The 13,941-nt window shown below is 50.9% G+C and overlaps 1 protein-coding gene across 1 annotated transcript; it reads right to left on the bottom strand.

Annotated features, from left to right (window-relative positions):
• Window positions 1–10,892: 10,892 nt before the first annotated feature.
• Window positions 10,893–13,085, bottom strand: CHST14 (carbohydrate sulfotransferase 14). The gene has a single exon (XM_020872341.2). The coding sequence runs from the start codon at window positions 12,826–12,828 to the stop codon at window positions 11,698–11,700; it is 1,131 nt and encodes a 376-aa protein (XP_020728000.1). The 5' UTR covers window positions 12,829–13,085; the 3' UTR covers window positions 10,893–11,697.
• Between the last annotated feature and the right edge of the window lie 856 nt (window positions 13,086–13,941).

Genomic DNA, 13,941 nt, shown 5'->3' with positions numbered 1-13,941 from the left:
CAGGCTCCTCTGAGATGTGATCCTCCAGGCAAAAATACTGGAGTGGGTTGTCATTTCCTCCTCCAGGGGATCTTTCTGACCCAGGGATTGAACCAGTGTCTCCTGCTTGGCAGGTGGGTTCTTTATCCCTGAGCCACCTGGGAAGCCCAATTTTATATATATATGTATATATATATAATTTTAAAACTATGGAACTATAGAAAGCATAACTTAAATGCCTTGCAAAGTAGATTAGGAAAGAAGGGATATTTCACATATACCATAAGCTTAGCCTGGCCTGTGTCCTTGACTTCATGACATAAGGCACCTCCCACGCTCTCCCTGCCCCCTCCCCCACAGTGATTACTGCTTACATCACGAGGAAGCCGTATCATGGGAAAGTCAAAACAATCCAAAGCATTCCCCGGAATAAATGCACCTTTACACTTCAGTCCTCACAATGTAGCCATTTTGGACGAATCAAGGAATCACACATTTGACATTTCCAGAAATTACTAGGCAATTTGCTGTTTAATCCTGTATCTGGGGAGCCTTTGAAATCGAGTCACTCTAATGCTTGAGACCCTAACTCAGTTATTCTTCAAAAGAAAAAGGGTTGAGTTAGAGAGGGAAATGTGAAGAGTTACCAATAAGTGCCAGGGCCCAGCATTCCGCACTCTTGAGGAACATACACCCCATTAAAAGAGAAAAAAAATTGCCCAGCTCTCTGGCATCCACTTGTTACTCAAGTAAGTATAAAATTAAGCAGATTTATGGGAATACTTATTATACTACTGTAAAAACAAAACAAAATTACAGGTTCAAAGAAAATCACAGCTAAAAACCATTCGAATTAAAATCATTCATTTTATGTGATAAATGATGTTGCTGCTGCACTGAATTCTGTCCACCCGACTATGATGCCAGCTGCAAAGATGCAGGTTCTCTGAGTTCAGCTTGCTTGCTTCCATCAATTTCCACACCATTTTTTTGTACTATCATCACCACCTCTGTTGTAAATGCAAACTTGGAAGCTGAGATGACACAGAAGCACTGGATTATAAGGTAGTGCTTCAAACCATCAGGAATATTATATGATAATTTGCTTAGGTCACCATCAAAGAACATTCAAAATTATTGACTCCCCAGAATACGTCTTTAGGTCATAGCCTGACAAAAATTTCCAAAGCCCAAACCTGAGGTACCTTTTCTGTGCCACAGCTCCCTTTGGTGGTCTGGTGAAGCTTCAGAATTGCACGTTGCATAAAAACATCATAGGATTGCAAAGGAAGCCAATTATATTGAAATTTAGCTATCAATATATTTAAAAATGAAATTATGGTATTAATACATGCTTCTTTATGAATATATTATTCACAGGATCTAGTGGCAGGTCTGATAACATAATTTCTAAGTAGTAATGAGTATAATTGATAGTTTATGATATCTTCAATGATGGTAAAGTGATATTAAAAATATCTGTGATGTCTCTAAATGTCAAAGTCACCAACTTTACTAATATTTCATAAAACAATGAATTTATAATATCTCATATATTTCAGAAGAGGTTAGAGAAAATAAAGATACAACTTTCCCCAAGATTACCAGCCTCTTGAAATCTGTCCTCAGACCTCTAAGGGGTCCCAAGGACCCTAGACAAAGACCCTTGGTCTAAATCTTACCCAAATAAAATGGTTAAAATTATATACACATATACAAGATTAAAGGCAAGCTTGGATGATTAAGGAGCTGCCCTGGCCTGGACCCAAACCCAGCACTCCTGGCCAGCAGGTCACTGAGCCTCTGCGGCAACACACCATGAAGAGCTGAACTCTCCTGGCATGAGAAGGCTCTTACTTCGATCTTCTCCTTTACCTTTTCTCTTTAAAGATTCACTGCAGGGTGAGGTATGTGGTATGTAGGCTCCTCCCTGGGAGGAGCCCCACATTTTACAGTGTACTTGTATGGATCCCAAGTCAGGAAGAAAGGCCCTAAAGAGATTCTGCTCATTTCCTATGAGGGAGGGGGTAAAACTTCAGGGACCTCCTGGTTGTTAGGCAACGGGTCATGAGGAAGTGGGGGCCAGAAGACCTCCAGGGCAAGAGACACCCAGTCAGTCACCTGATTGTCCTCTCTACCCACCCTCTGGCTGGGAAGGGCTGAAATGCCCTAGGATTGCTAGGCAACAGGATAGAATTCTCTGATGATGGTACCCAGAAATCTGTTACACCCTTGGTAGTCTGGCATGTGGTATGTGTGTATGATGTGACTCATCCCTTCCCTGGAGGTCTAGAAAGGAGCAGAAAAAAATCAAATTTCTAAAAGAACTCAAAGGGGAATTTGGGGTTCCAGCAAGGCTGACAATGAAGGCTAGGCTTCACCATAGTATGTTGAAGGCACCCCTTCCCTCATCCCTTTGGGGTGTCCTTCTCCTTCCCACACTATTTTGACATCCTATCAAAATCTGCTCTCCATTCATGGTCAAGGTGCTAAAAGTGACTAGTAAATAAATCCATTGTAAGAATCCAAGTGATGAGACTTCCCAGCTGCTTCCAGCAGTGTGGAGAACAAGCGCAGACTGAGAAACAAGCTCTCTGCATCAACCCCAGGTCAGCCTCTCAGTAACTATGTGACAGCCCTCTCTGACCCTCAGCCTCCATTTCTGTAACATAAAGAGGCAAAATCCAGCAGAGAATCACCAGGAGCATCAGACCTGCCCACCTGAATCTAACCAGGAGGAGCCTATCTGAAAATCTAAATTGAGGGACATTCTGCGAACAACGATCTGAATGCTTCAAAATGTCAACAGCATGAAAGACCAAAAAGGTGGGGGGTGGGGTAGGGGAGTGGGAGACTGTTTTAGATGAAAGCATACTAAGAAATCATGACATGACTAAATACAGGGTGTGAGCCTTGATTTAAGAAATAAAAAGTCAAAACACGTTATCCAGTCTAATGGGAAAATTTGAATACGGATTTAATACTGTTGTATAAATGTAAAATGACCCAGGTTTGATTGTAGTATGGGGTTACCTAGCAGAATGTCCTTTTCCTCAGGAGATATATGCTGAAATACTTTGAGAGTGAAGCATTACAATGTCTGTAATCCATCCTGAAATGGTTCAGGAAAACATACACAGAGACATAAAATAAATGTGGCAAAATGTGAACTGATGAATCTAGGTCTATGGGTGTTATCTGTATTATTTTTACAGCTTTTATGTAGGTTTGTACATTTTCAAAATGAAGAAGAGGTGTATAGACATCTCTTCACAGGGCCTGGCACAAGGAAGTAATTAATAAATTATGATTGACCTTTGCACCTACAAAGGGTTGATTTCATAAACCGAAAGAATGACCATAGAAAATGGAATTACAGGCTCTCGCATTGGATGGTGGTGGGACTCGGAGTGCTGGGGCCTCCCCGCTGTACCAGCCCCCAAGGGGTGAGGACAGTGTCCCTGACACAGGCGAGAGCTCCTTCTCTCACCTCTGGGAGGAGGATGTCCCAGCCAGCCCAACCCAGACCACTGGCTGTGTTCACAGCCTGGCCTTGAGACTTCTCCTCTAGACAGGATAAGAGATTAGACCTGGAAACAACACTCTTAATCCCAGGTTTGACGGCTGCGGCCCCCTAGATGTGGAGTGGATGATACTTTTGTGAGAGTGAAAAACGGATGCTCTTCTCTGGGAGATCCAGCCTGCGTCCAGGCACCAGTTATGTAATTGCACACAGCAGCCCTGATTAATCCCTTCTATATAACCCTGAATATTCATTGAAAGGCCTGATGCTGAAGCTGAAGCTTCAACACTTTGGCCACCTGATGCAAAGAGCCTACTCGTTGGAAAAGACCCCGATGCTGGGAAAGATTGAGGGCAGGAGGAGAAGGGGGTGAAAGAGGATGAGATGGTTTGTCATCTGACAGTCAGTGGACAAAATGTCCACTGACTCAGTGGACATTGAGAAAACTCCAGGAGATGGTAAAGGACAGGAAGCCTGGCATGCTGCAGTTCATGGGGTCGCAAAGAATCAGACACGACCGAAAGACTGAATAATGACAATGTAATGTTAGCTTTCATTTATTGAATGCCAGGCATGTTCTGTGACTTATTTTGAAACCTCACAACAACTCTTCAGGACAGATATCATTTTGCTCATTTCACTTGTGGGGGAAACAGTTCAGAGGCTGGTTTGATTGACCTAGCTAGTGAGTGTCTGAGCAAGAGAGCAAGCATCTGAAGCCAGGACTGCCTAACTCCTGAGCTCTCACCCCATGGATGGCCACTTGCCAGCCTTCTGTTGGTACAGAGTTCTATGCCATGTCAAACTCCTTTCCTGGTGTGGTCTGCAAGTCCCCATAACTCCACAAAGTAGAGAAGATGACAAGTGAGGAAAGTGAGTCTGAGAGAAGGGTTTGCTCCAGATCATCAGAGGCGTGTGGCCAAGGGTGGACTGGAATTCAGGAATCAGGTCACTCTGAGTCCTTAATACCCTAACTGTGCTCGTGCATACTCCGTCATGTCTGACACTTTACAACCCCATGGACTGTAGCTTGCCAGTCTCCTCTGTCCATGCAATTCCCTAGGCAAGAACACTGGAGTGGGTTGCCATTTCCACCTCCAGGGGTACTCCAAGGGACTCCCTCCCTATTAACCCCTAGAGACTCCAACCCCCTCTTCTGGAAGCTTCACTGGCTTAGGAACAAATGAACAGGGCCCCCTTTCACCTCTGCTTTAGGGAAGCCATTCGACTGTGGAAAGTTCCTCCCTTTGGGGAATTCACATGGTCACACTTCAACTACCAGGCTTCTCTCAGTTTTACTTTTCATGACATCTGTCTCTCATCTATTTTCCTGCCAATCCTGCTGGCACTACTTTCCGTCCTGCATCTCAGAAAGCCTAGGGCCTGACCCTGGGCTGCTTTCTCCACCTCACAAGGCTCTGCCTTTGCTTCCTTAGTGGAATCTCTCTCCTTCCTTCTAGTCCTCTCCTTTTAAGAAGCAATATGCTAGCCACCAGGTAGATGTTCACTGTGATTCCTGATTTCTCTTCCTACAGAAGTTCCTCTTCCTCTTTTCGCCTTGCTGCTGTTTATCCATCCATCCATCCACGTACCCATCCATCCATTCATCCCACCATCCATCCAATTACTTATCCATTTAGCCCTTCATCCTTCCATTCAGAATGTACACACACACACACCTATCCATCCATCCATCTATCCATTCATCCGTTCATTCATGTATTCATCCACCTATTCTGCTGATCTCCCACTTATTCAGCCTTTATTGAGCACCTACTACGTGCTACAAATACAAAGAGAAACAAAGTCTGACTCTTGCCTTTGAGAAACTCCCAGGCTATAGGGCAGGGGCAGACAAGTAACACCATGGGTAGAAAGCTCTCCTAGAAGTATGTACTAGGGACCATGGGGCTTCAGAGGAGGAAGGGGCTAATTGGTCAGTAGTCGAGAAAAGCTTCAAGGACAGCCAGGTATCTGAGCTTTGACTCTGAGTCTTCTTTGCTCTATCCTTCCTCTGCGCCCATCGTTCCCCCTGTCCTCCATCCATTCATTCTGTTATTTGTGTGCTTGGGCTGAGGGCAGTCTCAGTGGACAGAGCAAAAGACTCCTCCCCAGAAGTTTCACAAGGGCTGGGTTTTCCCTCCTGGCTTTCTTGCTTTAGTTAGGCCAGCCTTCTCTTTCATCTATCAGAAGAGCTCTCTTTTTATCACTGGACACTTGCACACACTTGCACTCAGGCAGCAGGAGTTACCCCCCACCTTCAGAGAACCAGCCTACCACTGCTGCTTTCCTGGCAGTTTCTGGGGAAGAGGTTCCTTATAGCTTCTCACTAGGCAGGTGGTGGGAGGGGAACACTGTGTGTGTGTGTGTGTTTGTGTATGATGGAGGCATGTCTGCATTTCCAGGGATCAGTTGACCCCCACTTTGGCTTAACTCCTCATTTGGAAAGCTTTGCCCCATTCCCCTCAACTAGCCAAACCAGCGTTCTTGGGCCTGCCTCCAGTGCACTCCTCCAGGCAGCCTGCGGACCTTGGCATCACTGTGCTCGGGGCCGGCCTGAAACTCGACTCCCATGGACTCTTCTGCCTTGATGGTCCCTCTGACCACAGCGCTTGGACTCTTGGGACTCTGCTAGGGCTCTGGTGGGGGTTTCAGATGCAGCTCAGCTCTCCAGGGCTGAGGACAGCAAAATGATCCAGTGGAGGCTTCATGACTTCCTGCCCCCTAGGCTGCTGTGAGATGGATGGCTCCCTCCATCTGCAAATCGTCCCTGAGGTGGTGGCCCAGCAGATCTGGTAGCAGCCACTGCGGGGCCAGTGGAAGAAGTAACATAACAGGCACCTCCTTCCTAAGCTCCTCAAGCCCGTTATGTGTTTCTATCTCCCAAGCCCAGCCCATAGGCTGAGGCCGGCAAAGTTTTCCTGCTGGCGGGCTGAGGAGCGGAAGAAGACCAGGCCCAAACTTGGTCCTCCTGATCTCCCATAAGGGCACCATCAGGACTAACACTGTGATTCTCTTTGTTTCTATGGGGACTCCTCTGCAGAAGGATCCGGGCCCAGGCAGTACAAAGAGCTCAGTAGGGGAGTCTACAGAGTACTTGGTACTCCTGGGCATGCAGGTCCCTAGAAGCTCTCTTTAGGGGAATTTTGCTTCCCTCTCAGGCTGTCCTGCGGCTTAAGTCCATCTGGATGAGACTATTGGGAGAAAGTCTAGACTGCATGCCCTGGGGATCCGGGGTTCCATCACCCAGACTCAATCTCTGGGTGATTCTGCTCTGAGCCTATGAGACATGGAAGCTAAGCAAAGATAATCATCAATATCCACCCAATCAATGACAATGATGCAGAACAAAGATAACTAAAACTTGCAGTGAGTTGGATAAATTTCAGAGAAAACATCATGAAAATTACAGTACGGGCACTTGGGAACAGTGATAGCACACATCTTCCAACACCCAGACGAAGAGCAGGGGCAGTAGTGGTCCTGCTATAAAGCCAAGGGATGACCACGGGGAATAGTTTAGTTCAAGATGCCCCAGACACCTAGAGGCTCTTACTAGGCCAGCAGCTGTTTTCTATTTGTGAAAAAGGTCGTTATGTCAACAGAACCTATGGAGACCAGTGCCCACAGATTGGAGTAACCAGGTCTGTGTGGCAGCCGTAGAAGTGCCCGGTTCACATCTCCTTTCAAGAGAACCTGCTGTGAGAAGAGGAATTGACTGATAGGTCCCAGCTGCTGCACCTTTCCATCAGCTATGATGTTCATGTCCCCCCATTTCTGCTCAGTGGAGGGCTCTTCCAAAAAGCAGTCTTGGCCTGGGACTCCCCACTAGCCTTGTTGAGACTTTCTTAGAGGGGCACTGTAATCTGAGACTCTTCCCACCCAATTTTTCCTTCCTGCTCTCCTTTCTCAAGGGTCAGGAGATACTGCCTGCCTATTTCTGCCCCTGTTCCTGCTCCCTTCCCCCTTCACAGCTGTTTTCTCCTATTAATCTCTTGCACATCTAATTCTGTCTTGGTATCTGCTTCTCAGAAGACCCAAACTTAAAGTCTACTATATTCACAGTCTGGATCTACTGGAAAGTAGATTCTCAGGGTGGACAATTCCGGAGAATTTTATAATAGCTGGAGAGGCCTGCAAACAGAATTCCTTGGGGAGTGTTGGAAGGAGCTTTGGAGGAAAAGGGCTCAAAAATTAGAGAAAACGAACACGATGCTTTGCAGCAAACGCAATGAGCTGGGTAACTTGTGATGCATGTTCATCTATGGAGGACCAAACACTTGATGGAGCTGGGTTTTCATCTCAGCCCCACCACCTCTTTGGGTAAGTCGTTTAGTCCTACTTTCTTCATATATAAAATGAGAACACTTTTACGTACCTTGTAGGGTTGTTGTCAGAAGGGAGAGGATGATGAGTTAAAAGTACTCCACTGCGCGGCTGGCACAGGTACTCTCAGTTCAGAGTAGCCATTGTGAATTCTTACTTCCCTTTAGGAAGAGAAAGAATGTCTTTCCTCGTGTTTGAGGCCAGCCAGGGACTGGTTCAATAAATAAATAAAAGCACTGGATTCACCCTGGGAGGGGGCCAGCAGGCTTGCTCTCCTTTTGGCTCCTGGGAAAGGTGAGGGCTCTGTATCCACCCAGGGGGAGGGTCAGTGGTTCCACTTGGACTTGGGTGTTTCCTGCAGAGGGTCTGTGTGATGGGTGGGACAGAGGTGGGAAGCAGAGGGGCAAAGGACCTTAGAATTTAAGGTGATATGGTTTCTAGGCAGTAGCTTCAGATGGATGAAAGATGGATCAGAACTGGATCCTGGAGGACCCAGACCCAGAAGGCCAGGCCCCTTTGGGTTCCTCCTCTTTCCTTTGTTCATAACCCTCAGCTGAGAGAAGTTAAGCCGCCAGCCTCATACTCCTGTGCCCAAGAGGACTCAGTGGTAGGGATGCAATGAGTTTTAAAGGGGGCTTTGCCTTCAGAGTCACCAGGCAGTGGCGGAGGGCTTGGTTCCATGTGGGGATGAGGGGGCACCCAGTGAAAGGGGGAATCCTGAGTAGACACAGCCCAGGTGTCTAGTCCTGAGAATGCCCTCGGCCCAACCCTGACAACCCACTGCTCACCACATACCCCCGGCTCTGGCCTGGGCCCCTAGAATAAGGCAAGCCCCACTAGGACTAGCCGCACCCACACAACTCTGCCACCTCCGTGGCAGCTTCTTTGAAGAAGTCCATTTTTCTGAAAGGAACGGTAGATCACCAATGGAGCTCCTCAGGGCCGATTCTAGGGAGAAAAAGGACAGAAGGTGGCAGCTCATCTAAGCAGGCCCTCTTTTACCTCAAAGCCTCCTCCCCACGCCACAAGGTTTCTGGTTCTGGATGTCAGGATGCTCTGTGGCCTGGCACCCTTCTCTGCCTAGTAGAGAGTAGCCAATAAGCTAACCACATCAAGGATGGCATCTCCTCCAGGGCAAGGACTGGCAACTGTCAGCTGGGCTGAATTGGGTTCTCTGCAAATGAAGGAATGAAAGAACTGCGGAGGTAGAATGTGTGTGAATGCCCCTAAATCCACCCACATCCTCACCCCCAACCCGCCTTCATCTTCCTTAACCTTTCCGTCCTCTCTTCTCTCTACACCCTCTCTCCTTTTGTCATTCTGCACACCCATGCCCCTACAATTTGGGAGGTCCCTGGGAGGGACTTCACTCAGGATACTTAACTCTCTCTGTGCCAGGTTCTGCATCTGTAGAACAGGCTAAAACCTGTAACACCCAGCTGTTGTGGGGTTGAAAGGAGATGAGGCAAACACTGCAGCTGGGCTCTATGCTGCAGGGCCTTGGGAGGGAGACTAAGGAGCTGCCTTGGATCTGGGACTGCAGGTCCCAGCCAAGGAGGAAGAGACTGGGGACAGAGTGGGGATGAGGGTGGGGGTAGGGGTGGGAGGTCCTGAAGGGCGGGAAGCTCAGAGAAGATCTGATGGGTTGGCAGAGGAAGTGAAGGGCCAAAGTGCCCTGCCCAGAGGCAGCTCTGATCTCCAGTGCTGAGCGGACACAGTGTTCTGGGTTCTCCCTGTCACCATAGGCCTCCGAGAGATCAGGTGTTCAATTAGCATTTCAGAGAACATCTATCGAACCAGGTGCTGGGTTGGGCCCTTTGACTCATTTTGTCTTTGTTACTCCTCACAGTGATCTACGTGTGAGATCTACGTAAGATAAGCATTATTATTCCCATGATACAGAGGAGCACACGGAGGGTCAGAGACATGGTTGGGCAGCTGGTGGGGAGCAGAGGCGGGACTCAATCAGTCTAGATGACTCCAAGCACAGTACTCTCTGTCCTGCATCAAGATGTCCACCTTGGTTCTGCCAGGCCATCTACCTTCTGCTGGTCCCTTGGGTTAGGTCCTGGAAATGTCATGTGGACAGGACAGATTCAGTCTCACCTTCAACACAATTCACATTCTCGGTGGGAGAGACTGACAAGTAACTGGGCAGATGTGGTGAGTGTGGTAGGTGCTATCTGAGGTAGAACCTCCAGGAGCTGAGGATCCCACACAGGGGATCAGTTAAGGCCTCCTGCTGAGTCATGGCAAAGAAACATGAGTGCCCAAAGAAGCCCCTTCCCCCAAATGTGGTTAGTCTACTTCTCCAAAGTCAGGCCAATAGCAAGGCCAGGTAAAAGTGACATCTGCAAGGAGGCCCTTCCCACCTCCCTCCCTCCCTCCCTCAGGCATCACCTCTCACCACAGCCCCAGGCCCCTGAAGTACAGCAGTTCCCAGGGGGGATGTATGAACTAGGACTAGAGCCAGCTCTGACCGTGAATCTCTCCCAGGGGCTCGGCAGGCCCTGCCTCCTGTTCTCCACCCCCTGGTGAGTCTGGGGGTCTCTGGAGAGCAGAAGGTGACAGAGTCACACTGATGCCTGTCTTCTACTACCTGATCATACTCCTCCCACATTGCTCACAACTTCCTCTGAATCTAAGTCAGCAAAAGCTGGCCCCTCCACTCAACCTCCTTGCCTTCCTTATAATTCTCAATGCCAGGAATAACCTCCCCCGGCTCATGCAATGATCCCCCTTTTCAACTGAGGGCCTCCTCAGTCAAGAAGTATGCCTGCCTAAGAGGAGGAATATCTTTACTTACCTTCAGGGAATAATCGTGTAGATGTGCTCGAGGCCTGGGGCCTTTCTTGATGGTGGCGCCCCAGAAGCTGAGTCAGTGATTGGTATGGCTTATAGGAAGCTCTCAAAGGCTCCGTGGTATGACGATGGCCCACTGCACAAGCCCTAGCAAGTGACAACTTTGTCTACTGCAAGCTTCCTCCCCTGTCCTGGGGAGAGGGACATCAGGGGGACTTGGTGGACACACAGGAGCTCAGAGGGAGAATCAGAGATACTGACCTTGTACACAAAATGACTTTATTAAAAAATTCAGCTATTAGGAAAACAAAGCCTTCTCAAAGGTTCTATCAAAAAGTACAAATTTTAAATAAATGCATCAGAAAAGTGGCAGCCAGATACACCAGCCACAGTCACAACCCTGGGGGATGGGAGAAAGTGCCCAGAGTCCCAAGAAGAGGCTGGGCACAGGGGTCTTTGGATGCTGCAGAGCCAGGTACTGGAGCTACCAGGTAGGGGCCCTTTCAGTTTACCTTTCCTTGGAAAAAATGGAAAGAACCTGGCAAGTATAGGAAATTCTAAGTCTGAAGCAGAACGATACAGAAGTCGTTTATAAGGCACAACTGACTCCAGCCCTAAGGCACATGAAATGGATGAATGGGAGATCAGAGCCATATGGCCCCCAGTTCCGGTCATGCTCCTGGTTGGCACCACCTCTGGGTTTGGCTACAGGTTAAATTAAGGTTGATCACTTGATCAGTAAAATCCCTGCAGGCAGGGCCATGGAGCCGGTCTTGAGAAGAGATGTATTGCTTCACTAGAAAAACTAGTATCTTGCCCTGGCAGGGCAAGAAGGATCACACTGGCTCCCAAGAAACGCCCCTATGGAGAGCACCAGGCCACCCGTCCAACCTTGTCGTCTGAGCCACTGTGGGCACCCGCCCTGGACAAGAAACTTCCAAGGGCAGTCCTTTCCAGCTAGGCATTTAGACAAAGAGAAACGCTGGAGCCAAGGTTTCACTGTATGGCAACACAGAAGCTGGCATTGTCAAAACCAGTCCCCAACAACTACTGGCCCACACCCATGGTCACTGGTGACAGGCCTCCCTGGTGACATTAGGCAGTGGGTAGGCGAAGAGGGAGAAGTCCAGGATGTACTTGGGCAGGACGTCCTGCAGCAGGGCCCGTGGGACACTGCACAGGTGGTAGTGCAGGCTTTCAGGGCTGGCTGGCCTGTACCAGGCCTGGCGAGCTGGGAATCGGACATGGGGCGGTGCCCGCACCCACTCCAGCACCTGATTGGCATCTGCCTCCAGCCGCTCATAGGAGCCCACAAAGTCATAGCGCACCGCGCAAGGCTGGCACAGGTGGTACACGGGCATCCAATGCTCGTTCATGCGCTCGGGGTCCTCATCCGCCAGGTATCTCAGGAACTCAGGGAAGGTGACATCGTCCCCCGCAGGGCTGGGCCCGGCTCCAGCCCTGTACCGCCTCACGATCTCCACGCCGTAGCGCTGCTGGTACTCTGGGATCTCGCCAAACTTGTTGCGGTAAGCAGAGAGAAGGCGCTCCAAGGGGTCCCGCACAAACAGGAACTTGAAGTAGTGCTGGAGGCGGTAGCGAATCTCATCAGGCCGCAGGTCGGCCAGGAACACCAGGTCGCTGCGGTGGTCCATCTTGAGGCGGACGTCCACGTTGTCCAGGACGCCCGCCAGCACCTTCAGAACCCGCTTCCAGTTGGAGCAGGCCACCTTCGGCACGTAGCAGTAGAGGAAGCGGTAGCGGTCACTCACGAGGATGTGGCGCAGCAGGGTGCGCCGCTGCCCCACCGGCAAGTCCCAGGGGTCCCGGGGCATGCCCGGTTGTCCGCACACTGCCCGCAAGGTCCGGTTCCGGACGTCCTGCCTCACCTGCAGGTCCGAGTCGCCCGCATCCAGGGACAGCCTCCCAGGCCTGGGGACCGTCCCGCGCCCGACCGCGTCCTCGCGGTTGGGAGGGTGCAGGGGAAGGGGCTTCATTTCGGCCAGGATGCCCCGCTCGATCATGAGCAGCAGCCCGCTGGAAGCCACGATCACCGCGAACATGAGCATGGACGGCAGCAGCAGGGGCGGCCCGCCCAGCCCAGCCCGGGCCCTGCCCAAGGGCGCCCGCCTCAGCGCCCGGCCCAGGGGCTCGGCGCCATTTGGGGCCGCCAGCGGGGTCAGCGGGCGGGGGAACATCGTGCTCCCGGGGCGGGGGCCTGCGTGGGCCCTGCTGATCCGAGGGCTGTCCGGGAGGCGGGCTCGGGCTGGGGGCGGGCCCGAGGGCTTGGACCCGCGGAGCCCGGAAGGGATCGGGGAGAGCAGCGCTGGCTGGAGGCCCCCGGCGCGCGCAGGGTGGCCCACTCCCAGGATGCGGCGCCGAAGCGGTCGGCGGGCAGCGGGCAGCGCGCGGGCGCGGCGAGGGACCTGGGCCGGATGTCCCGCCCGGCCGCTCTCCTCCCCCTGCCCCGCAGTGACACAGGCGCGGGGGCGGGCCCAGGCCAGGGGCGGGGAGAGGGGCGGGCCCCCTGCAGTGAGCGGGCTGGGAGGGCGCGTGCGGACCCCTACCCTGGAAAGGGCGCCTGAGCCAGGGTGGCTCTGGTCCTCCAGCCATCCGGCACAAAAGCTGCCGAGACCCCAAAGGCAGAAAAGACCGAGGCTGTGGTTCCCTCTCCCGCTCAGCGTGTGCTCAGGAAGCTGGACGGACAGAACCTGCACTCAATGCCCGGCCGCCACACCCTCTGACCCGGCCGAGCCCGTATTCCAACAGGTCTGGAGGGAAGGGGCCGCTGCACCCTTCTCCCCGCCGAGTCCCAAATTTCTGGAGGTCCCAGTGTGCTCCCTTATCTGCTGTGTCCTGGCTACTCCAATAAAAAGCAACTAGACTGTCAGGCAGTGACAATGGATCAGCTCTATGGTTACCCTTAAGATTTAAAACAGCACCTAGTCGTTAGTGTTTATCCATTGGGTAATGCTTAGATGTCTTGAAATGGAATCTTCTCCTCTCCTGTCTTCCCTCCTCCAGGCCTGAAGAGCTGGGACACTCTCTGGTCAGGGGCCGGTGACAAGTTGGTACCTCATGACTACCGGTGTGATCATCACACACTTGAACAGTGAGGAGCTGGGGCCACTGAGTAGCAACTTCTTGCCTGCAGCCAAACTGTGTGCTCAACCCCACCAGGCTAGCCATGTAGACTAGAGGCAGAGACAGGGAAAGACTTGGATGTCAGTGGACAGTTTTTACTGATCTGAACTGTATCCACCCTTCACTCTTACAAGTGGGCAGCCAATGAGGCTCGGAAACAGAGTAGT

Source organism: Odocoileus virginianus, chromosome 6, assembly GCF_023699985.2.
Source record: "Odocoileus virginianus isolate 20LAN1187 ecotype Illinois chromosome 6, Ovbor_1.2, whole genome shotgun sequence".
NCBI lineage: Eukaryota > Metazoa > Chordata > Mammalia > Artiodactyla > Cervidae > Odocoileus > Odocoileus virginianus.
This window is presented reverse-complemented; position numbering and strand designations above follow the sequence as displayed.

What these genes read in the sequence shown, in the direction of transcription:
- CHST14 (XM_020872341.2), bottom strand. Translation starts at nt 12,828, where the DNA reads ATGTTCCCCCGCCCGCTGACCCCGCTGGCGGCCCCAAATGGCGCCGAG.